Source organism: Lates calcarifer, linkage group LG7_1 (genome assembly GCF_001640805.2).
Source record: "Lates calcarifer isolate ASB-BC8 linkage group LG7_1, TLL_Latcal_v3, whole genome shotgun sequence".
NCBI lineage: Eukaryota > Metazoa > Chordata > Actinopteri > Centropomidae > Lates > Lates calcarifer.
In genome coordinates this window covers 8,955,579-8,977,933 of record NC_066839.1, presented here as the reverse complement: position 1 = coordinate 8,977,933, position 22,355 = coordinate 8,955,579, and the positions used below count along the sequence as shown (strand labels likewise).

The window sequence follows — 22,355 nt, the reverse complement described above, 5'->3', positions numbered from 1 at the left end:
TCTTAAAGGGCGAGCGCCATAAATACCTTCTTTGAAACCGTTTACACGAAATGTTATGTTCGGTCTTGCGTGACCGTTTCCACCTGAGTGATCACAGAGCAAATATTCAAAAACGCACTTTTATGCCTCAAATTCGAAAACACTTTTAAATAATTACAAACACTTATATTCCAGTCACCCCAATATGTAGGCTATTTATTGCTTATTTAAAGCCACCAGTGGCCTTGCACTTCACAGTTCAAAATGTCATATAGGCAGTCACATGGGCGCAAGAGAAAACCCAGCCTCATTTCACTGCTTTGTGGATTTCATCCCATTTACAGAAGAGTAATGAGCAAAAAAATCCATCTGTCCCCTAGAAATAGCAATCAAGAGCACATAAAAAAGTCACTACAAGTACTTCATAAGCATCTTTTTACATTGTGTTACACAATAGACGTTTGAATTAAAAGTCAGTGCCTGAGACATAATTTTTTTTCCACCCAACATACTGTAAATTCCAAAAACATTTCAGCAAATACATGGTCAACATGTAAATAAAGTTTAAACATCAAACACAGTTTTGCCAGGCTGACATACTAGCCCTGCTCAAAGCAATGCCAGTCAACATGATTATACAAAAAATACAGTATATTAATCTCTGAGGGGACTGGGGGGTTTGTTTTTGCTTTTTTTTTTTTTTTCTTCTAATGGGAATAACAAAAAAATCACAGCAATAGACATATGATACAGAGGATACTTGTGCTTTCAAGAAGCCAACAAAGCTCTGGCTCACACTGAGATGGTTAATATTCAAAGGTCAGACACTCCTGACTCCTGTTGATCTAGGAATAATTTCTTTATTCTCCTTACTGCTGGCAATTATTATCATGAGTAACAGCAGTTTCTGTATGTAATATAGAGACAATCTTCTGTCCGGGATCATAAAGCAGCTGCATATTTCTAATGATGTTTATTGATATAACTCATGGCTACTTCCTTAACATATAATTACAACCTGGCAGAACCAGTGTTCATGTTGTTGCACAGAATATTTATTGAGGCTTGACAGTAACTGCTGCCACAAGAATGAAAAAAAAAATTGTTTGTTTGTTTAACGTCAGGTAGAAGGTGTGTCTGAGCTCCGTACACCACTCTTGTGGCTAACTAGCTATTTAAATTATCTTCTTGATGTCTGAAAACATTGTTTAAGGTTTCACCACTGTGTGTCCAGCATTTGAGCAAAGCGATGCTTTTAGAAAATAGTAGTTATGTTTTGAGAAGAAAGCGGGCTAGCTTAGCATGATCCCAAAATTGTTGCATATGCTATGCCCCACAGTGTGCTAAATATTTAGGCATACAGAGGTGAAATATCTGCCAGCCTTTTCATCCTACCACACTGCAAAAGATGAAAAAGCAGCCTTCCAAAAAGCTGGTGTACTCCTTTACTGTTGGATAAGCTGCTGTTACTCTTTCCCTGATTGTGTTATGAGAAAGCTAGAAGTTATCGTCCTCGTCTCTTCGGGACATGATGAGCTGCCTCCTTGGACCTGTGAGATGAGGGACACTGGAGGGAGAGTCCAGCACTCCAGAGTCCAATTTAGGAGTGGAAGTGCAACGCGGACCAACCCGGCCCATGAGCCCACGGACGTCCCTGTGAAGGGCTGGATCGCTAGGGATGGAGTTGAGGCGAACCCCCTGTTCCAGACCCCCTATGTCCCTGTCCAAACGGGGGTTACTGGCGCTGCTGGGAGATTGAGGGTCGGCACTGAAATACAGGGTTGAACTAGACTCTGTGGGGCAGAAATATGGCTCCGGACTGTCTCCAAAGACAGACTTGCCCTCTGGCGAGCTGCGTTTAAAATCTGACGCGGGTGACTCCAGCGGGCTCTCCATCTCCAGGCTGTCGTCCTCTTCTTCGGGGCGATCGGTCGATGAGGGCTCGCTCACGCTCTGGAACTCGTCTTTGCAGTCCGAGAGCGGTGCCAGGCCTTTCCCCTGAGACTCCGAGGTGGAGACGCCCTCGCAGCTGCCCCCCGCCGTGATAGTGTTACTCTTAAACTCTTGGTTGTACTCCTCCATGTCCAGTATGGCTGCTGCTCCGCCGGCCCCATAACGCTCTGTTGATCTTCCCCAGGTCTCCTGTTTTGAGGGCAAGCCGGATCAAAAGCCAGTGGTGGTGGTAGCAGGGGCAGGAGCTGTTCGGCCGGCCTCCGCAGGTTCCCGGGTGCTCCAGCAGAGTACCAGCCACACCTGAGAGGGAGAAGCTGCCGTGGTTTTGAATGGAGGGAGCTGGCAGGCTTTTGTCCCCTAGAGAGAAGGAGGACTCCCCCTGTTCTATGCATGTGCTGCCCATGTGGTTGTGGTTCGTACCCTGGGAGATCTCTGTTGACTTGGGATGGAGAAACCGGTAGTACAGGACAAGAGAGGTAGCACCTGGGAGTCACAGAGACAGGAAATAGTCAATGGGTATGTAATGCAACAACACAGATAGCTGAGTTGTTCCACTTTTAACTTACTTTTAACCTATTTGAATCACCACTGAGGCTGTATTACTCACATACCAAGCAAACTACTAGATTATTTTGACACTAGTCTAATTATAAGCGATGAACATCAAAACATCTGAGGCAAATCTGTTCCAAAACAAAGGAAGTGCAGATAGACAGAGAGAGTGACTCACCAAGGAGAAAGCTACACAGTACAGTGGTGGGAAGGGTCATGCTGTCCCATGATGCCTCGCTAAGGAAGTCGGATGCAGCCAGCAGCAGAGTGGCGTTCTCTACGAGCATGAACTGGAGAGAGAGGAGAGAAGGTCACATCATCAGTCATCTGCAGACAGCTTTACGTCACTGTAAGCTAAGGACACCGGGCAGCGGGGGGGGTGACAATGCAAATTATCTGCGTATGTGCGTATACGTGTGTGTGTGTGACTGCTGCCACGAGAAAAAAACAGCAAGTCACGTCTTACTGCGTAAAAGCTGGCCATGCGGAAGCGCGACGGTCCGTCTTTGACGTTGAGGAAGAGGAAGACATGGACCAGCCCCATGACGCCGTTAAAGGCACGCCAACACCAGGGGCCGGTGCAGATGTCTGGTTGCTGTGATACCAGCCAGAAGGAGGCCGTGAGCCAGTGGAAACCTGGAGGTCGACGTAAAAATAGAAGAAGAAAAGAGGGTGCAAGTGCAAAATAGAGGATCCATATACAGTGTGTCAAGCTGATGCAGAGGGGCATGTGAGAGAGTGGATCAAGAGGACATGTTGCATCACTCTGAGGATGATTACATCATTTGTGAACTCAAATATTAATGACTAAAAATCAGATGTCTTTTATTAATTAAATTCTGGCTCATGTGGAACATAAGAATCTCTGTCTGGATTAGTCATTGAGGCCCTTGTGCCTTGATCTGCATACGGTTACTGTACTGAAATGATTATTATTTCATTGCAACCTTTCTCCTCCTTTCAAAGGCGTCAGACGTGTTAGATACACAACAGTGTACATGGAGGTTGCTGCTCACCTGCTACTCCACAGACCCACCAGTTAAAGACCCTGGCAAAGAACATGAGGCAGGTCACCCTGGCGCCCAGCATGCCTGCCCTCCACACCAGCTGGCACAGCAGGGCTGCCGGAGGCATTGCCAGGTGGCCCGGTCGGATCAGACAGCAGGCTCTGCTGTACAGCACCAGGGCCCAGGAAATAGACAGCACACACAGACCACAGCAGTAAGCCACTGGAGATAAAAACAGGAGGAAGAAATGAATGAAAAGACATTTCCTCCTAAAACATGTCCCAAACATCATGTAGAGCCACTGAAGCAGAGGCAGGTTTACCTGGTGACATGATGCCCACATCAGTGGACACCACGACATATGCCTGCAGCAGGCTCTGAGGCAGCGTGAGGACGAGGGCCTCCAGCAGCCAAAGGGCAGCAACATCTGCCTGCTGCATGACGGCAGCCCCGAGCTCGGCCACCGAGCCCTGCATGCGCAGCACACACCTCATACAGTCCCATAACCTGCCAGGAGAGGGGGCCAGAGACAAGCACCAAAGCAGCAGGTGAAGGCTTCAATGACAGAATGATGTGACTGTAATTTTTTTTACTGTGTACTTTGATGGGAATGAAGTAGGTCACCCAGTTTTCTCACATCACAGGATACAAGACAGCTTTTGTTGATGGTTTACTCCCTACCAGGCCACAGTGAATGAAATCCTGAAGACATATTCTAAATGTGCAAGCAATGTTATATTTTGTACATAATATGTGCAGTCAGAAAGATCTCACCTTTTGAAGATGCCCAAGTGAAGTATGTGTATGACAGAGAGGTAGCACCGCCTGTCATCACCGTCATCATAGTACCATTTCACACTCAGCAGCTGAACTGCCGTCCCCGGTAGAAAGAGGCCGAGAGTGAGGCCCGCCCACTGCGTCTCCTCATTCCAAAGGTAAAACCCTATACAGTAGATCACTAACACACGTGAACACACACAACAGAGAACAGACATGCAGATGAAAACTGGTTAAGTATTTTGTGTTTTCGTGTAACGTGGGATGTTACTTTTCTTTAAATAATTCATATGGTAAAACCTAGCATATGTGTGAGGATTTGTTGAGAGCTGCAGAGTCCTTGAGAAATTAAAGAGCAGCTCAAGCAAATTGCCCTTTAATTTAAGAGGAAGCTGTTCTACTGAGATGATACAGCACCAAGAAGTCTGATCCCAGGCTTTAACACGACCTTAAATTATTTGTCTCCAGTTATATAACCTGACTCTTTGCACTCTTGCAGAATACTTGTCAAGGGTGCAAGAGTGCATCCACTGTATTGATTGTTTTAACTAACACCTAATATTTCTGTAACAGGCTAATTCCAGAGTCCATTGCAGCAGTGTGTATTTTTATCAGCTGGGAATGGTATATCTGCTGAAGACAAAGTCACACCTTGTACACATCCAGTCACCTCTCTTCCTGTTGTGTCCTGCCCTTGCCCAATTGATCTGCTTAGTCAGGGAATCATCACCCAGTGCTGCAAGGTGCTCTCAGCACAGACTCCAGATGTGCATTAATTGGTATACTTAAATAGTAATAATAATAATAACAACAACATCAATAATAATAATAATAATAATGGCAATCTGATATTATAATAATAATGTGTTTTGGGGCTGTAGGAGAGAGAGAAATGTAAAGGTTGAGTATATCCCTACAGGTATCAAGGGCAGACCTTTACTGGCTAATGATTCATTAAGATTAATGGTTAAATGTGATAATCTTTCATTTGTATGACCCTGTGTTTTGACCCCTTGGACGTCCTGTGCCCCCAGTCTGACCAACCTCACCGGGCTAACCAATGCATTTCTATGTATTTTTTTTTTAAATGCTGGGTTTGCCAATTCAGTAGTCATGGTTGTGATACAGCATCACCATTTAAATTGTGTTTCTAACCTGAATCACGGCTGCTGTTGGAAGAGCTCCAGCACGAAGCATCATGGCTGAGCAACAGCATTTTTCATTCATTACAGCCGACGAAAAATATCCCGCACACAAACAAAACAACCCCCCCCCCCCCATTCACTGTTTTTCCTCAGGCAGCTTCGGTATCAGCGCGTGCATTAGCAGAATAGGAAGCGAGGCGCTGGGGAATTCTATGCCCACTTACGAGCGCTCCGTTCGGCCACGATAACCAGCGCCGACGCGCCGAGCAGCACCGCCTGGCACCATGCTATCCAGCAGCCGCTCCTCCGCCGCCGCGCCGCCGACGGCATCATGCGGGCTACCGCCCCAGCAGCGCTTATCATGACACGGACAGACGGGAGAGAGAATGAACTGGTGACATTGTTGTCCCGGGCATCCTTCACCCTGGGTGCATCCGCTCCCTTCTTCCTCTCCTCCTCCTTCTTCTTCTCCCGCTGCCTGCCCCCCCGTCAAAAATATGTGACGTCACCGCGCGGTGTTAAAGGGGCATCGTTTTGCTGACCGTCCGCTGCTACTGTCAGCTGTACACAGCTCACCTCCCCTCCACCTAGGAAACATAATCTCTTCTCCACCTTTTACCACTTATTTAAATCATAAATGTCCTTCTGTTTCATTGTAGATATCTTATGTCCTAATTACAGACAAGATGCTTGATATTGATCCCATACAGAGAGGTCACAGGTCAGGGTCTTTTCTCAAGAATTAGCCCTGTAAACAGAGGGAATGATAGTCTTTTTTTTTTTGATAGCTGTTGAGATATTCTCCCTCTATTGCTTTTCTTGCAGGGTAGCAAAAGAGTTGGCTTCAGAGCAGCTGTTAGGCGCCCTGCCCTGTGACCCGATCAGGAGTGAGCGTGTCTTCGGCATTCATGATGCATGCTCTGTATGTTGTAAGCTGTGGATAGGCTTTTAAACACTAGACCACCTGACACCCTTTTAAGTTGCAATGTGAGGATCGCAGAATGAGAGCAGTGCACAGAGAGTCTTTCTTTGTGTGCACAATTTTTTTTCTAAGATACAATCTAGTCAAATGCCAGTTTTATACTTTTATAGTCAGCTTGTGGTTTTGTTTGGAGAAGTGCTACAGAGAAGTAATCTAGCATCTGTTTTTATATCTCAGAATAAACTGTACAGTCATCTGCTGTGGGTTTATTGTCTGTCAACTGATTAATTCTGAAACCAGAATATGGAAGTGTGTACCAATTTAGCTGCTCTATCTTATTGATAGTGAAGCTAATGTTGTCATGAGTGTTGTTTTGGGTTTTTTTCCAGGGTGAAGGGTTCACACTTGGCTGCGGAGAGTATCCTGAGACTCATAACAGGATGTTTATGTACGTCATAGACTCCCCACATTAGCACAGTCCGCTCACACAAAGGCAAGTATGTATATGCAACACACAAACAGTAAGGTTTCCTCCATGTGATTACCTTAGCACTTAGCTCACTTACACTGCAAAGTCATGCCTCTACAGTAATTGTTACTTTAATTACTAGACATAAATACCCACACATACGCAAACAGAAAAATTCTGTGTTCACACAGTGAAACCACAAATAAAAAACAAATTTTGTTTATGCATAATCACATATTTAGTTGTTCCATGAAGAGATACAAAACAAATTACAGAAAAAGTCACAAATCTGTGTTTTTATATATTTAGATTCATATTAGCAACAGAATAAATTAAGAAAGATGTATACATTAAATCAACCAAGTCCATGTGTCGCATGCCATGCTGGTAAAGTCTTGATTCTTCACATGCAACAGTCTCTGTAGAGTATAGGCTAGGCAATCCATGATTGAGATAAGGCTTTACTTCAAATAGGGCAGTAACAGACAGCTGCTGAGTTGACCTGTAAGGATTATATGGCTGGATTAGCAAGGCTGTCTTAGGGCTCTGATATGCAGCTTGACTCCAGCTTGATGCTGGTTGGATGCAGAGGTAGAGGGCTGCCATGATGTAGCTGAACACCAGAACAATCCTTTGCTGATTTGCAGACACGCAGCTCAGCCTCCCCTCTAGCACCATCCTGTTGGCCTGAGGTGTGAGTCTCCATCTTCTGTATTAGGTCAAAAACACTCCCCTTGTCCATCCCGGCCTCTGCGGCCATGGCCTCCAGCTGCTCCGCCGCCTCGCTCATGTCAAACCTCTCGATCTCAGGAGTTGACTCGGTGCAGCTCCTCCGGCGTGTGTCTGCGGGAGGCAGAGGGGGAGAGAGGACAGAAGCCTTGGAGGTGCACCCGGAGGCTGCAGTAGTGGAGATAAGCGCAAGGGCAGCGGGGACACCGGTGAGGTCGTTCCCCAGTGTGGAGGCGTTTGTGGAGCTTGAGGTGGACGAACTGAGTGAAGCGGGCTGGGCAGAGCTTGCACTGGTATGGCCTCTCACCTGAGTGTAGCCTCTGGTGGGTCTTCAAGTTACTAGTGCTACTGAACCGTTTATGGCACACCTGTGTCAAGACAGAAACAGCAGAAAATGATTTTTTTAAAACTTTGTAAACTTATATTTCTGTCAAATACCAATTTTGCAATCTTTATGCTAAGCTAAGCTAACTGGCTGCTAATTCCAGCTACATATTTACCATACAGACATGAGAGTGGGATAAATGCTTTTAGCCAACACGTAGCAAGAAGCTAATGTCCAACTATCTCTTTAACAGCTGTAGCCATACCTTGCATTCATGTGGTTTCTCTCCTGTGTGAACCAGGTAGTGTTTCTGCAGGTGGGCCAGCTGGGTGAAGTTCTTGTTGCAGGTCTGACACCTGAAAGGACGCTCTCCGCTGTGTACTCGCAGATGGACCTGAGAACAACATGTCAGAGATGAGTATTTATGTTTGTCTAAGTTATTTATGTTAACTAAAGAAACCACGGTGGCTGGTTAATTCTGGTCAATTTTCTCACTGCTTATTATAATGAAGAGGAGCTAACCTTGAGGTTGGACAGCTGCCCAAAGACTTTGCCGCAGACATTGCATTCATACCGGATTTTTCCATTCTGCCTGGTGAGCGGGTAAGACAGAGTCTTGTAGCCAATGATGTGCCCTCCTCGTTTGGTCTTCCTGAGGTCAATTGCGTCCTCAGTGTTGCTCTGAGTAGCAGGAGGTGGGTTTGGAGGGGAGGCAGTCCGAGGAGACAGCCATGCCCACTGGTGGTGAGCATCCTCCGGGCGCAAGACAGGGCAACGCCCCACTGAGCGAGGTGACCATGGATGAGGCGCTGGATGTGGCAGGCATAGCGAGGTCTGCGTGGACACTGCCGGGAGAAGAGTGTTTGAAATCTCTGAGGTGACCTGACGTGATCCTGAGGTAGTTTGTCCGACTGGATGTGAGGTCCTTGTCTTTGTGTTCACCAGTTGGTGAAGGAATGAGGTCTTGTTTGGTACTGGATAGTGCAAGTGTCAAGTCTTTGTGTCCGTTGGCTAGAGGATGGAGGAGGTGTGTATAGCTGTCAAAAGGCAGTAAATGAGACGAGAGTGTTACGTGAGGTTTCAGTCGATCACTGTAAAAAGGGTAGGAATGAGGTAGAATGTTGTTAAGGCCAAGTGAGTAGTGAGGCAGATAGTAGGGAGCGTGCTTCAGAGCAGGATGAACTCGATCAGGCACAGTGGGCTCTTGGTAAAGTTTGGATATAACAGGGGCTTGACCATGCTGATAGCTGAAGTGCAAAATAGAGGGGACAGGACGACTTAGAGCTGGCCTCTTGGCAGCTGGGGGGCTGCAGGACGGCATGGGTGGCAGAGGCGCATATCTGTGGATAGATTCAGAGTCCGGCTGGATTGGGTAGACAACACGAGGACACAGGGGCAAAACCGCTGAGAGGTTGGTCCGAGACAAAGGGCTGGGGCAGGTAGTCAGGGATCTAGGGGGCTCGTCTCGGAGGATTTCTGAGACGCTGTGTCCTCTTTTCCCCGTCGTTTTCTCCTGAGCTTGACTCTGTTCTGTGAGACAAGCAAACAATGGAAAAATGACATCAGAAACAGGCGAAATAATTTTTAGACATACAGTAGGCATGACAGCATTGTCATTCACCTCAGTGACGCATACACCCATGACACTGTTGTGATCGTGCACACGAGTCTCTTGTTGAAATCACCACACATCTTTGCTTTCAAAGGAAACTACTCTAGTCCAACCAGTTGCTTTATGCTTTAAAGATTAGAAGATAGCCATGTGTGTTACTATCAGGTGTGTATGTGCCTGTCTCACAGACTTCTTCCTGGCACCCAATGAAACAGGACACCAGAATTGAAACAATAGGCGTCTGATCAGGACACAGATAGCATAGAAAACAGGATTCAGTGCAGCAGAGGACTGGTCAAGTTGTGTGTATTTTCTATCTCAAGTAGGACAGGATATACACAGGATAAACAGCAACTTTCATTTAAGAGTGACTGATGACATAAATAATCCTAAAAGATGCTTAATGGAGTGGAAAATGTACACCCACCACATCCACTAACCTATAAAAAATATTTATTTTCCACTGAATCCTATGCACTTCCATGTTATACACAGGAAGTCACAAGGAGAGACTTAGAATAGACGAAAGATGTAAAATGACAAACAGAGGAAGGCAAAATACAGAACTAAGTATCCATGTACACTTCACCTACTCTTGGACACAATTAGCATCAGCCCACACAAACACACAGGGACCCTTATCTACTGTGTGCTCCCCTGTGTTACCCTTCCCCTCCCCCCTCCCCCACCTCTCTCTCCTGAGGGGCCAGCTTCTCAGCAAACAAACAGCCGACACTCAGAAAGGTATCAGTCTGTCAGCGGGTTGCCTTGTCAGGAAGTTCAAGTAGTCATTGGAGCGCTTCCTACCTCTCTTCCTTCCTTAAGAGCCAAATAAATAAGGGGACTCGTGCCAGAATGCTGTCAGCACCCAAGGCAGCTTCTTGTGTGTGAGTATTTTGGGTGTGTGTGTGTGTGTGTGTGTGTGTGGTGTGTGTGTGTGTGTGTGTGTGTGCGCGCGTGTGCATATGCTGCCTCTCTGCTAAAGCATGCACACTCTTTGTGTTTGTGAATGAAAGCCAAATGTTTTGTTTGTGAATGAGCTGCCAGCTGTGTTTCTGTGCGGAGTGAAAAAAGAAAAAAGAAAAAAAAAAAGGAAACTGAAACATTGCCTAAAGTCCTGAAATTGGTCTCATCTTACTCCGGTACTATGGCTACACCTGGAGACCGGTCCTCTCTGCTTTCAGGACTCTACTCTCCTCCTTTGTGTCATGCTTTAACAAAAGGGGCTGTGGGTGTGACTGAGTAACTTCTTAAACACCCACACAAAGAGTGTGTCAGTCGGCCGGCGCTTTGATCGGGAGCCTTACTCCACAATGACGACGCTCACCAGATATGTCTCAAAGCGTGGGCGAAGGGATGGTTTCTGTTAACTGCAGTGACACTTCAGTCCTTACACCTCCGTAAAACAGATACTACCACTGCGTACACACTTACCAATACTGTCAATAGCCAGTTGGCCCAGGGGAGGGTAGTTACAGCGCCGGGCGAATTCGGGGCAGTACCACACCAGCAGCTCCTGGCCTGGCTGCAACGCTTTGATTGTGTAGAAGTAGATACCCAGGCCACTCTGGCATGCCACCAGGTTCTGCTCCTCAATGGTGCAGGCCGGGTTGACGTAGCGCATCCAGTTGCTCCTCTCCTCGTTCAGTCCGTCCAGGATGTGGTGTAAGCGCCCCTCCAAGAAGACCTACAGCAGAGATAACAAAATGAGAGATAATTCAGTTGATGATGAAAAATCGAGACTGTGACACGCTCTGAATCCGAAACCATGATGTCACAGGTTTCTTGACGCCTTTATGGTAAATACTGTGTGTTCTTTCAGCTGAGGTGGGCACTGTCTGCCTTCTTGTGGTACATAAGTCATCTAGAGTTATGAAAGCAACACTAAATATGAGCTTCACTGTATGACTGTCTTGTAGTATTGGGTATACTGTCTTGCTCACTACCACTCTCACCAAACATCACTACATCTGAGCAAATGCTGATCAGCTCATTTAAAGAGTTATCACTCCCTCTGAGAAGATCTCTACACTATCTGCCCTTTGAAGCTGTGGTGGCGCTTGAGTCATGGCTGTAATGTTAACAGATCGTCTGTGTTATGGCTGTTGCAAGTTTTGGTTGGGGTTGCATGATTTTAAGGTTGCTGACTCTAAACTGTAGAATTACACAGGCGCCTGTGTGTAATGGAAGATGTCCTGATGCTGCTGATTTGTAACATAGCAGTTCTCAGGCTCAAAGCCACTTCCTCGCTTAGTCAGTGTGAGAGTGTGTGAGTCTGGAGAAGCGCGGACATGTGTATGGTGTATTTACTGGCAGTGATACCACTGCCGAGAGAAGCGGAGATAGAGGAGAACCGCTGCGTCACTGAAACCAAACAGCTGTGCTTGCGTGTGTGTGAGAGTGTGTGTGACCTCAGGCAGCCATGCATAGAGCTGGCAAACATGCATGCATCTGCTGCGTGCACTTTTAAATCCATTTAATCTAATGACATTTAAAGACACATAAGCACTGTCAAACATAGAGTCATATTTTCACAGGATGTCAAACGTTGACCACAAATGTTCACTCGTGCCACACCACAGCCACAGCAACATCTCCAGATGGAGATACAGGATGTGAACAGTTGTGAAACACAGACAGACAAATTTCACATGCAAGCACACAAATCCCGAGACTCACATGCAGCTCACTTACCCTCCAGAAGTACTTCCTGTCAGCGTCTGTCTTCAGTATTTCGTTGGTGTAGCTCTCCCCCACCAGAGGGCCAAAACGCGTCCCCTTAGGAATCAGCTCCTTACTCGTCACTCCGAGCACCTGTTTGACAGTGAGGACACAGAGTCATCAAACGGAGCACTTCACAAATTGGAGGCCTGAGCAAGCGGCCGGATGCACTCTCGAGTTGAAAAACATAATTAGAGGGATGAGATTCTTGGGAATACAGTTCCTCCTTATCTGACCCTCCGTTCCCCAAGCCTGTTTCTCGGTGATTAACCAAAAGCATCGGGGTCAGTTCACCGGAAAATTGTGCCTTGAGAATGAATCCAGAAAAAGGAAATAAGCAATCAAGCAATTAGCTCCTATTATTATTATACACAAAATGAGAATTTTGCAGGACTGTGACAGAATGCCCTCCTCCCTTCACATGCTGAATATTTCATGAGCCAATCACCCAAGTTATCTTTAGTTTCTCTACCATATTAAAATTTCACCACTACTCTTGTTCTGCTACCTGCAGGTGTGAAACTCACCCCTCTGTCTCAAGCCTCCAGGGTGGGGAAGAGAGGATAAGGTGTCACAGGGACACACCCCGACCAGTCAACTGCACCCTGAGCTCTGTGTTCAAATCCCCCCTAAAGCAATGGTAATGTATTCTCTCTTTCATCTCAGCAACACTGGCATGGTGTATGTAGCTGGATCTACATGGTTCGCCATACAGTTCATCTCCAGCTTATTCTGCTAGTTTTAGTCTTCCTCTCATTGGCCTTGTGTGACGGCTCCATTTGAGATGCCCCAGTGTCAGAGATTACAGTAACCTATCCTGTTCTTTGGTGTTAACCAGACTCCAGACAAACCTCAGCAGAAGGTCAAGTGGTAGCGCAAGTATTCTGCCGCAGACGCCGGGGTGACGTCCTCTTATCTCGCCCTGATTGCAATCTTTCCTCTGCAGACACTAAACCCTAATCTCGCATCAGGAAACAGTTTCCTTTTCATGGTTAATGGTTAATCTTTTATCATGCATTTACCACCACTCATCTCATCAGTGATTTCCTGTCCCTTGTCAGTCCAGTTAAGCTATTCGCCTCTGTAACTTCCACATGCTTAAGACTTCCCTCCTGGTGTTATCCGTAAGGTGGGTCCCAGCGGCTGAGTTTTTGCTTTACGGTGTAATTGCGTGCTGGGACAAAGGTGGGGTTGGGAGAGGGAGGTGGCTGGGGTGGGTTGAGAATCTAAGGTAGCTACTAATCATAGAGACCTCAGGCGGTGTGTTGAGGGGGCTTGGCTATTGTCCCTGTTTTTGCCTCAACACATACACAGCAAAGAGGAAAGGCTGAAATTAGACAACAACATGTCAAGTACTTCCCGCCTGAGGATGGATGAGCGCATGGAAGGAAGTTGGAGTGACGCAAGGAGACGGCAGTAACACAAAACATAAAGCAGCTGCAGTGCATGCTTACATACCGCTTAGATATATGACTTATACATAGATTTGATTATTTTTCTGCATCGTTTTTCAAAAAAAAATTCCTGCGTACCTCTGTTGAGTGGTGGCGGCGCTTTAGGGATAGGTTCCTGGGTAAGGATCTCTCTGCTCGTGTCCTCCCGTGGCTTTCAGACTCTTGCTCCAGAGGTTGGTCCTTCACAATGTAAGTGCACCTCTCCTCAAAGTCTGCCTCTCTCCACGATGTCATGTCCACATCCTGTGTCTCCATCATCGTCGCAGTGACGACCCCCGTGCCGTGCAGTGAGCTCTCTGAGGTTAACATGGCTGTGGTGCACTGAGAGGAGGCCTAGAGAAAAAGATGGAGACATTAAGTGGGGAAATTGTGGCCATGGGTGTGACATCTAATTGTTAACCACAGACACCATTTTCCCTTTTTTTACCTTTTGCTTTTATGTCACAATTTAAGTGGGAAAAAACGCAAACAATACAAACAACAGGGGAAGCTGAGTTTTGAATGGAGTTAAAATTAGATTCCTGAGAGCGAGGTGTGACACAGAGGAGGCAGCGGCAAAGTCAAGGGATGTTAAGGAGGAGGAGAAGTGGCTGAGAATGTAACTTTCCCATTGAGCGCCACTACCGGACAAACAAACTTCAAAGTGGAACCTTCATGCTCGCTGCCCCATTGCCCCTGGCTGTCCCATGCATCCTGTGACTCTCCAAATCACAACCCTTCGGGCTGTAAGGGAGGTTCCTGTGCATGTCAGCCCCCAGAGCAGGACCACTTTCACAAGGAAACCAGCGCTCCCAGTGAATCGACCAGACTTCCTCTGACTGGCCGGGGACTTGGCTCTCAGCCAGGTCTAAAGCGTCTTTCTCTTTCTTTCTGTCTTGTCGTTCGTTGCCTCTTCCTCCTCCCTCCTCGGGAAGATTGATGTCAGGTAAACTCGCTCTTGACTAAATCAGCACCCTGACTGATAGGATGACACGGTGAAATAGTGAAGAATGAAAGAGAGGAAGAGAGAAGGCATGTGATTAAAAGACAATGCTCAGATATGCCCTTTTAGAACTTCTTCCTTTTAAGGCTCATCAGTTTGCCTCTGAGATAGTGAAAGATAAGTTCTGTGTATGGTAATATTTGGTAAGCGCTCACGTGACTTATGTTCCCTTCTGAAGAGAGACCAAACTCTTCTCACAAACCTAAAACCTGCGCAGTTATCTAGAAACACGTTTACCCAGTCAGCCTAAATGTAAATTCTCATTCTCCTTCTTAATGTTTTTGTTATTGTGTTAATTAATCAGAAATCTTTTAAAATTCACACAGTAGCCCGACATATATATGCAATGTTGCGTCATGTGCCACAAAAACAAAATATGTCAACTTCTTCTTCAGAGGAGAGAGAGAAAGAAAGAAATGCAAATAAAAGTGCAGAGAAGCGAGATTTACGGACGACGTTTCACCCTATTTTTCACCACAGCTGACTCGGAATGACTGTCACAAGCGTGAAAACTCACTCCGAAACCGTCGAACCCAGTGACACAGCAGAAAATATATTGTGAAAATCAAGACATGAGTCACAGGCACACAGCTGTGGCTTGCAGGACAACATGTAACAGGTTGACTCTAGAAAGCACTCTTTCCCTTTGAGTTTGACATTACATTTTGCGGGACAGTGTCTTCAAGCAATAAGAAAATGGGTAAATAATTTGAAAAAGGAAGAATTGAACCCCAATCCATGCTGGTAAATAATCTAGAGTTATTTAGCACAATCTCTACCCCACATTAGTATCAGTAAGATGATCTTAAAAGGATGTTGCACACTTACTGTGAAGCCTTGAGAGGAGCCACACATAGGGCAGGCTGTCCGTACCCTCCCTGAAACCTTGACAGTCTATGAGCAACCAGTTGCTGTTTCTCTGCCTCTTATCCTCTTTGTATCTCTCTCAGCGTCTCACCCAACCTCGGTATCCTGTGTACCTGTGTGTGACTATCTGAGTGGCTGACTGACTGACTGACTGACTGCGCAACTGAACACTCGAGTGTGTGACTCTCTTTGCCTCTTACAACGGGAGGAGGGAAGGTGTGTGTGTGTTTGAGAGAGAGAGAGAGAGAGAGATACACTCCCTTTCCTCTCATGCTCCCTCCCCCTCCTCCCCTTTGCCCCATGACTCCTCCTTGGAGAGTGTTTGTGTGTGTGTGTGAGGAGTGAGTGTGTGTGTGTGTGTCACTGACTTGTCTTGCCCCTGGGGTTGTGAGGCTTTCTCCAAAGCGGGTGGGGTGGGAGGGGGGGTTACACACCGGCTGTCACACAGCTATGTCCGGATCAGACAAATACATCTTCATTTTCTGACAGTTACCCACTCAGTCCTCAGGTGAGAAGAAGGCATACCTGTGTTGTGTTCGGAAGTCGAGGACACAGCACGGAGATGAGATCACTTTTGTGTAGTGAGATTGGAAAAGATTCAATGTGTCATAGGGCAATCTTGTTTGTGGACAGGATTGAATTTAACACGTAGGCATAATTCTCAGAGTCATTTCTTGAGACACGTCTTGCATGTGAGGAAACTTAATATCCAGCTCCTCATCGCTTCAACAGCTGCAGACTGATATATTTCCACTCTGTGCGTTAGTGTTTACTGAGTGATACAGATACTTGTTGATTGTGAGCTGTACAGCTGAGCTGAGAGGTGATGATACAATTGCTTGAAACTCACCAAAAATCTTCTTTGGAATGAAGATGTAATGAATTTAATCAAACACAGAAATGAAGTAACCAAGAACTTCCTTAGTCATCCTTAGTCACGTAGAATACAGATGACAACAGCTTCGAGTTAGAATTAGGGCTGCGACTAATTTTACTAATATTTACTGATTTAACACCTTGAAAAGCAGCAAATTCTCACATTTGACAACCTGGAATCTGCAATTTTTAACATTTTTTGCTTGAAAAGTACTTAAACGATTGATCAAATTTCAAAGCGATTGACAAAATGATTAATTGATGAGTTGCTGCAGCATCCTTACATTGAAAGAAGCCATTATTGTGCTTATTCTTATCAAAAAATAATTTAAAAAATATCTTTACATGCTCAAAAATGATTTTACATTAAAATGTGAAGCTGTGCTGTTACTTAGAAACTTTATAAGCTGAAATTTAGACAAACTGAAATGTATAAACTGAGCTGGTAAAAGACAAATGAGTGGAATAGGTCTAAGGGTGTGTTTTCTGGTGCACGCAGGAAGCTTTTATCATGTGTTTTCTCTCTCAGGAGACTTCTGTACAACCCAGAATGCGTGGATACTTGTGTCATGCCGTAAGTTTGATCTGGCTTTCACCCCACTCTGCTCTCCCCTTGTTCTTTTTTCTGTAAAGGCAACATTTGACTTGACAGGCCGCCAGCCGGCTTAAGAATTGTCTGAATTTTCAGACCCATCATCCACGCACTTGACACACGACATGCTGTGAACAACAGCCTTTTATGCATGTCTTATGCAAGCTTATTTCCATTCATAGGTGCATTTGTCATGCACTCTGATCTCATTCACTTTCTATGCTTTGGGGGAAGTTCACATTGCACTGTCAAGCAGATTCTGTTCCTCATAGACTCGCCTTCGTCTCCGTGGTGTTTTGTCCTTCTCCTTGTGCTTCCTGTCCCGCTCACCACACCTGACCAAGCTACTAATTACAGCTGCTGACATGAGCCACCATATAATTTAAAATCCACTTCTCTCTCGCTGTTTCTCTCTTTGCCTTTAGTCATTTCATTCATCACCTTCCATTCAGCGTTCATTCTCCTGCTCCTTCACCTCCTCCTCTTCCTCGCTAATGCCTCTCTATTTGAACCTTCTCTTCACTACATCTATTACCCATACGCACTGTGTGAGTAATTCACATAATGACAGTGTGAACTTTTTATATGAGTGGCATGGAGGCCTCTGGGTTGAGATTCCATTCTGAACTTTGGTTATGTGTGGGAGATTTTTTTTGTGTGTGTGGGCATATATACCTCTGTGGTTAATTGGAAGTTGGCTTGAACTACGTGATATTTGACATGACGTCTTAGAATGACGGGACAATGAACAGGCTTATGGAGATATGAAGATTAACACTCAACAAGAAGTGTAACAAAGTATAATTTACATGCAGGTAGCACAGGAAGAACAAGCTCACTGCCTGACACCAACAGCAATGCTGAGACGTTTTGAAATTGAGATTGTTTTGAGTTTTTTTTTTTTTTTTTCCATTCTAAAACGTGGCAGAGGAGAAAGGTGTCATGCAGTGCAGGTCGTACACAATCAACTTTTGCTGAGCGGGGGCCGCTGAGGCCACGTGTGGAAATTACAGTCTCACAATAAAAGCGAAGTGAGTTTTCCCTGAAAAACCCAACGTATGTTGCAGATGCACCAACCATATCTGTGGGAGTATGACTTTGTGCGCAGCTCAGCCTCTGACTGAACTCAGAACTCACCAGACACTCTGTTTCTTACTGTTATTTTTGCTTTGGTCGCTCTCCTTTTCCCTCTCATTTCCAGGATATGTGTGAATTTTTAGCTGAGGTTAACAAATTTTGAAGTAGTGTAGCAAATTTGTATCTAATTGCATGTTTACATTAACTTAGTTTCCAATCGAGCTGCCTCTAAGAGAAATTCACTCTGTGTCTGAACAGAGTGATTAGAGTAGAAGAGTAGAAGAAGAGAGGAGTTGCATTTTTTTAATGTAATGTAAATTGCACAATAGTGTCTATCCACAGTTTGCTAACATTAGCTAACCATAGCCGCCACAAGCTACAAGTCGTACCAGACCAAATAAGTCTGTAGCAACAAAACACTTCAGCGTACCAAAAGGAGCAAGGGCACATTTTATTGCCTCTGAATTCAACTTTTTATTTGTAAGAGAATATATTTGCTGTTTCTTGTTTCAAAAGCGACATGGTCTCACTTCAAGAGCTGCTTAAATCCTATTAGGCTTACTCCTACTCCTATCCATCCAGTTTTGGTTTTATTTATCCAGGTTTTGGCGTTATCTGCCTCTGAGTTTCCTGGCCTCCACTGCAGTGCCATGGCGGTAAATTGGATTTCCTGCAGTGCTAACAACATTTCTTTCCTGAAACAATATCCTGCAGACTCTGGTGTTTAATCTGCAGACCTCACAATGAAAAGTTTTTGTTGGAAAAGTTTCTCACACACAAAAAAAAAAAAGGCCCTAAGAAAATTATTCATTGTGTGTTCTGGGGATTATTCAGAGAAATGTGTTTTGCTGTGTCTCGAAAAAAGATGTTGCTGTCAGTTCTTTTAAATGTAATTTTTCAAGTCTGTGATTATCGCAAAAAAGTCCATTGTTTTGGATGAGAGATAAAAGGCAGTCTTATGGCTAGGCAGCACTAGAGGTAGGTAAGACTGACCCTTTAAAAAAAACTTTGAAGGAAAAGAAAATTTGTACTTTTATAGTACGGTTACCTGCAAAGTGCTTATCAGTGAATGTCCATGTCTAGCCACAGAGAGCTGCTTGCACACAGGCTTTAGTAAGTGCCTTTGGGGCCTCTGTAAATGTCATTGGTAGCTTTAGCTCTGTAATGTCCATGCTAGAGTCCCTACCTGCCTAGGGTCATTTCTCGCAGCGGGGACTAAAGGCAGCCACTCCTTCCCTGTCACCTCCCTGAGGATGAGGACAATGATCTTAGGCAGAGATGGCTGAGGCTGAGCCCCTTTTATAACCCTTTACAGCTGACGTGTTTGACGCGGCCTTTTCTTCAAGTTTTATGGCCGACTCAAGGAGAAATATTTCGCATTCTATCACAATCGTTGCATGGCCGCAGCCCCCCACTCTCGTCCATGTCACACTCACTTTTTTCCCCGCCATGCTGCGCTGTTATCAGCCTGTCAGCCTTGTCACCCCTCCCCGTCCATTTCGTGTTACTTTAAGTGATTTCCTTTTACCTTGCATTAATCTGTACTCTATTCAGCTTGTGCTTGAGAAGTCACTCACACATACATGCATTTGATACACTTGATGAATATGTTTTGAACGGAAAAAAAACTCTGCCATAACTTGTTTTTCTCCATCTTTTTTCTCCTTCCTGTTTTCCATTTCAGGTGTGAGTGTGAATAAATGTCAGCACTGCACCGCCACCACCGTCTCCTCCACCCACCCACCTATTCCACCAACTGTCTCTCTTCAGCCGGTGGATGATCTCCTGTTGACAGGATCATAGTTTCAGGGCAAAGAGGAATGCTACTGCGCTTCACAACAGATGTCTTTTCAAATCCTGACGAAACCACCCACAGAGATGAGGAGCAAACGCTATCACTGTACGCAGCTGACCCTCTGTGTAGATGTCTGTAACCTGTTAATGATAGATGATGTTCGACGCTGACGATAAAGCGAGGACACATGCATGCCTCTGTACAGGTACGGACAAAAACACCTGCTTTTTTACTGTCAAGTTGTGTTTGTTTTTTTTAAACCATTATTGTTACATAAGAAGACATTTTTTACATCCTGTGTATGTTTTTATTAATATGTGTACTGTGTGAGCCATGTCCAAGACCCACACCCAAGACAAATGTACATCGGCTTGTGATGGACAATAACGTTTTTCTGATTCTGATCATTGGTGACCATGGAAACAGTAGATTTTCTGGAGCATTCAACTCTCATGTTCTTCCTCAGTGGATGGAGTTTTTTAAAAATCACATTAGCCACCACATAGTTCAAGTGCAGAACCTCAGTAGGGACAAAGGTCATCTTTGGCCTCTGTGGCCTCTCTCCAGTCATCCACTGCCCCTGCTCCCTGCCGCCAATGACCTGTGTTTTATAAACCTGGGGTTTCAACCATACATGGCACAAAGTGGTGAAATTCTTCCGTTGTGAGCTCTGGGATCAGTCCCTGAATAGAAATTTGATCTTTAAGAACAAAATGTCAGCCACAGCAGCTGACTGAAAACATGTTTGACAGCAACACTGTAAACCCTTTTTTTTTTTTTTTTTTTTTTTTTTTTTTGCTGTGTTACGTTTCTGTTTGATTTTCCTGACTTTGCTGAAATGAAGAACACTCTCAGCTCTCAAATCTCTGAAGTCACTCTCAACATGCATCTGCACGCGCTGTATGTGTGCTGTGCAGTACTGCTATTAGAATATGTTTAAATGAATATGTCTGTGCACACACACATTCATGCATTAAAAAGACACAAAGTACTTCCACTTAAAACTGCATGAGCTTACTTGAAACCCATGGTTGGTAATTGGAACAGTCTTGCCCTGAGAACTCAACCTACTGTGGTTGACCTTTGATTTCATCATACTCCTGAAAAAGCATCCTTTGTGGGTATTTGGTCTTGAGTGAAGTGTTTCCTTTTTCCCACAGCTCTGTCATGCCTATTTATCAGCCATACTCAACAGATTACCAACACTGGTGTAATTTCTGTGTGTTCTGACTGTGAGATATTCCTTTTAACTGCCCTTCAGTAAACACTGGACAGAGCCCACTCTGCAAAACAGTCCACCCAACAGAGCAGTGCAATCATTGCTCTTAAAACACATACAGTATTTTGCTTTCTGCTTTTTTACCAGCTCAGCTTTCTTCAATCTGCCTCGAGTAAAAAAGTAAAAATGTGTTTTCCTACTGAGCACAGGACTGACTGACTTGTTAAGGTGGGCAGCTGTGCAGCACAGGAATTGTCAGACCCCCAGGAGCCACACCTTACTGTATTAAAAAGCTCCTCACATTGTTTTGTCTTCCTCTTGATTACTAAGGCAGACTGTAATAATGATCAACACTGAGACGTGTCATCCGGGAAGGATGCACACAAACGTGCACACACATTCACTCACAACGCAAACACACACTCTCTCCTATGTGTCCCACAGAGCTTAAGATGTTTTATCCAGCTGAAGAAAACTGTATTTTTGAGCATAATGATTTTGCTAATAATTGAGTTGCGATACATTGTGGAATTAATGTGTTTCTTTCTGTGTGTGTGTGTGTGTCTGTCCGTTTGTGTCCGTCTCTCCAGGAGCAGCTCAACCAGCCTTGGGGAGCTTGCTGTTCCCAGATTCCTGCCATATTTCTGGATGGCCGCTGAACAAACAGAAACGAACCTGATCCATGCTGTCACACTTTGGCACAGGGTAGAATTTCCCCTAACTCTCTCTTTCTCTCGCTCGCTCTCACACACAGACGCAGACACACAACTTCCTCCCTGATATCCCAAATAAAGACACACAGGAAGACCAAATATCACCCCCGTATGAGCTGACGTAATATGCACATGTATTCGTTTGATTTGGTATGTGCACATTCTTTACTGTGCCCCTCCTTGCCTTGCGTGAGTGTCGCCCATCCCTTACACTGCAGTAACTGATACTGGCATGGACTTCACCTTGATAATTTTTAAATTATTAACAGCCAAGTGAGCAAAAATATCATTTTTGCCTTTTATCAAACCTTTATGAAACATAGAAATCAAGTGAAGCCTGTTAAACAAAGCAGTACGGCTGCATCAATCATGATGGCAAAAGAAGATACAACAGCTATCAGTATCACACTGAACCAGTGAAAACTCTCACTCTGTGAGTACTTAAAATGCTTGAATGAATATTTAGACATTTTTGCACATGTATGTGATTGGGCTCTTGCTGAGATTTAGATGAGAAGATTGATACCTCTCTTAAATCTGAGAAGTCACAGCTAGCAGGCTGCTAGATTTAGCTTTGGTGCTGATACTC

At 45.0% G+C, this 22,355-nt stretch overlaps 2 protein-coding genes across 2 annotated transcripts; both read right to left on the bottom strand.

Annotated features, from left to right (window-relative positions):
- Nucleotides 1-103: 103 nt before the first annotated feature.
- On the bottom strand, nt 104-6,029 carry xkr5a (XK related 5a). Its single transcript, XM_018675992.2, is given in 8 exon segments — nt 104-2,094; nt 2,096-2,415; nt 2,663-2,774; nt 2,951-3,120; nt 3,501-3,713; nt 3,814-3,998; nt 4,266-4,449; nt 5,638-6,029. Coding segments are annotated over 8 exon segments (1,941 nt in total). The 5' UTR covers nt 5,777-6,029; the 3' UTR covers nt 104-1,476.
- Nucleotides 6,030-7,018: 989 nt separating this feature from the next.
- Nucleotides 7,019-15,711, bottom strand: prdm1c (PR domain containing 1c, with ZNF domain). The gene is given in 9 exon segments (XM_018675990.2): nt 7,019-7,612; nt 7,614-7,901; nt 8,124-8,252; nt 8,381-8,531; nt 8,533-9,388; nt 10,905-11,157; nt 12,165-12,284; nt 13,724-13,978; nt 15,456-15,711. Coding segments are annotated over 9 exon segments (2,349 nt in total). The 5' UTR covers nt 15,483-15,711; the 3' UTR covers nt 7,019-7,342.
- Between the last annotated feature and the right edge of the window lie 6,644 nt (nt 15,712-22,355).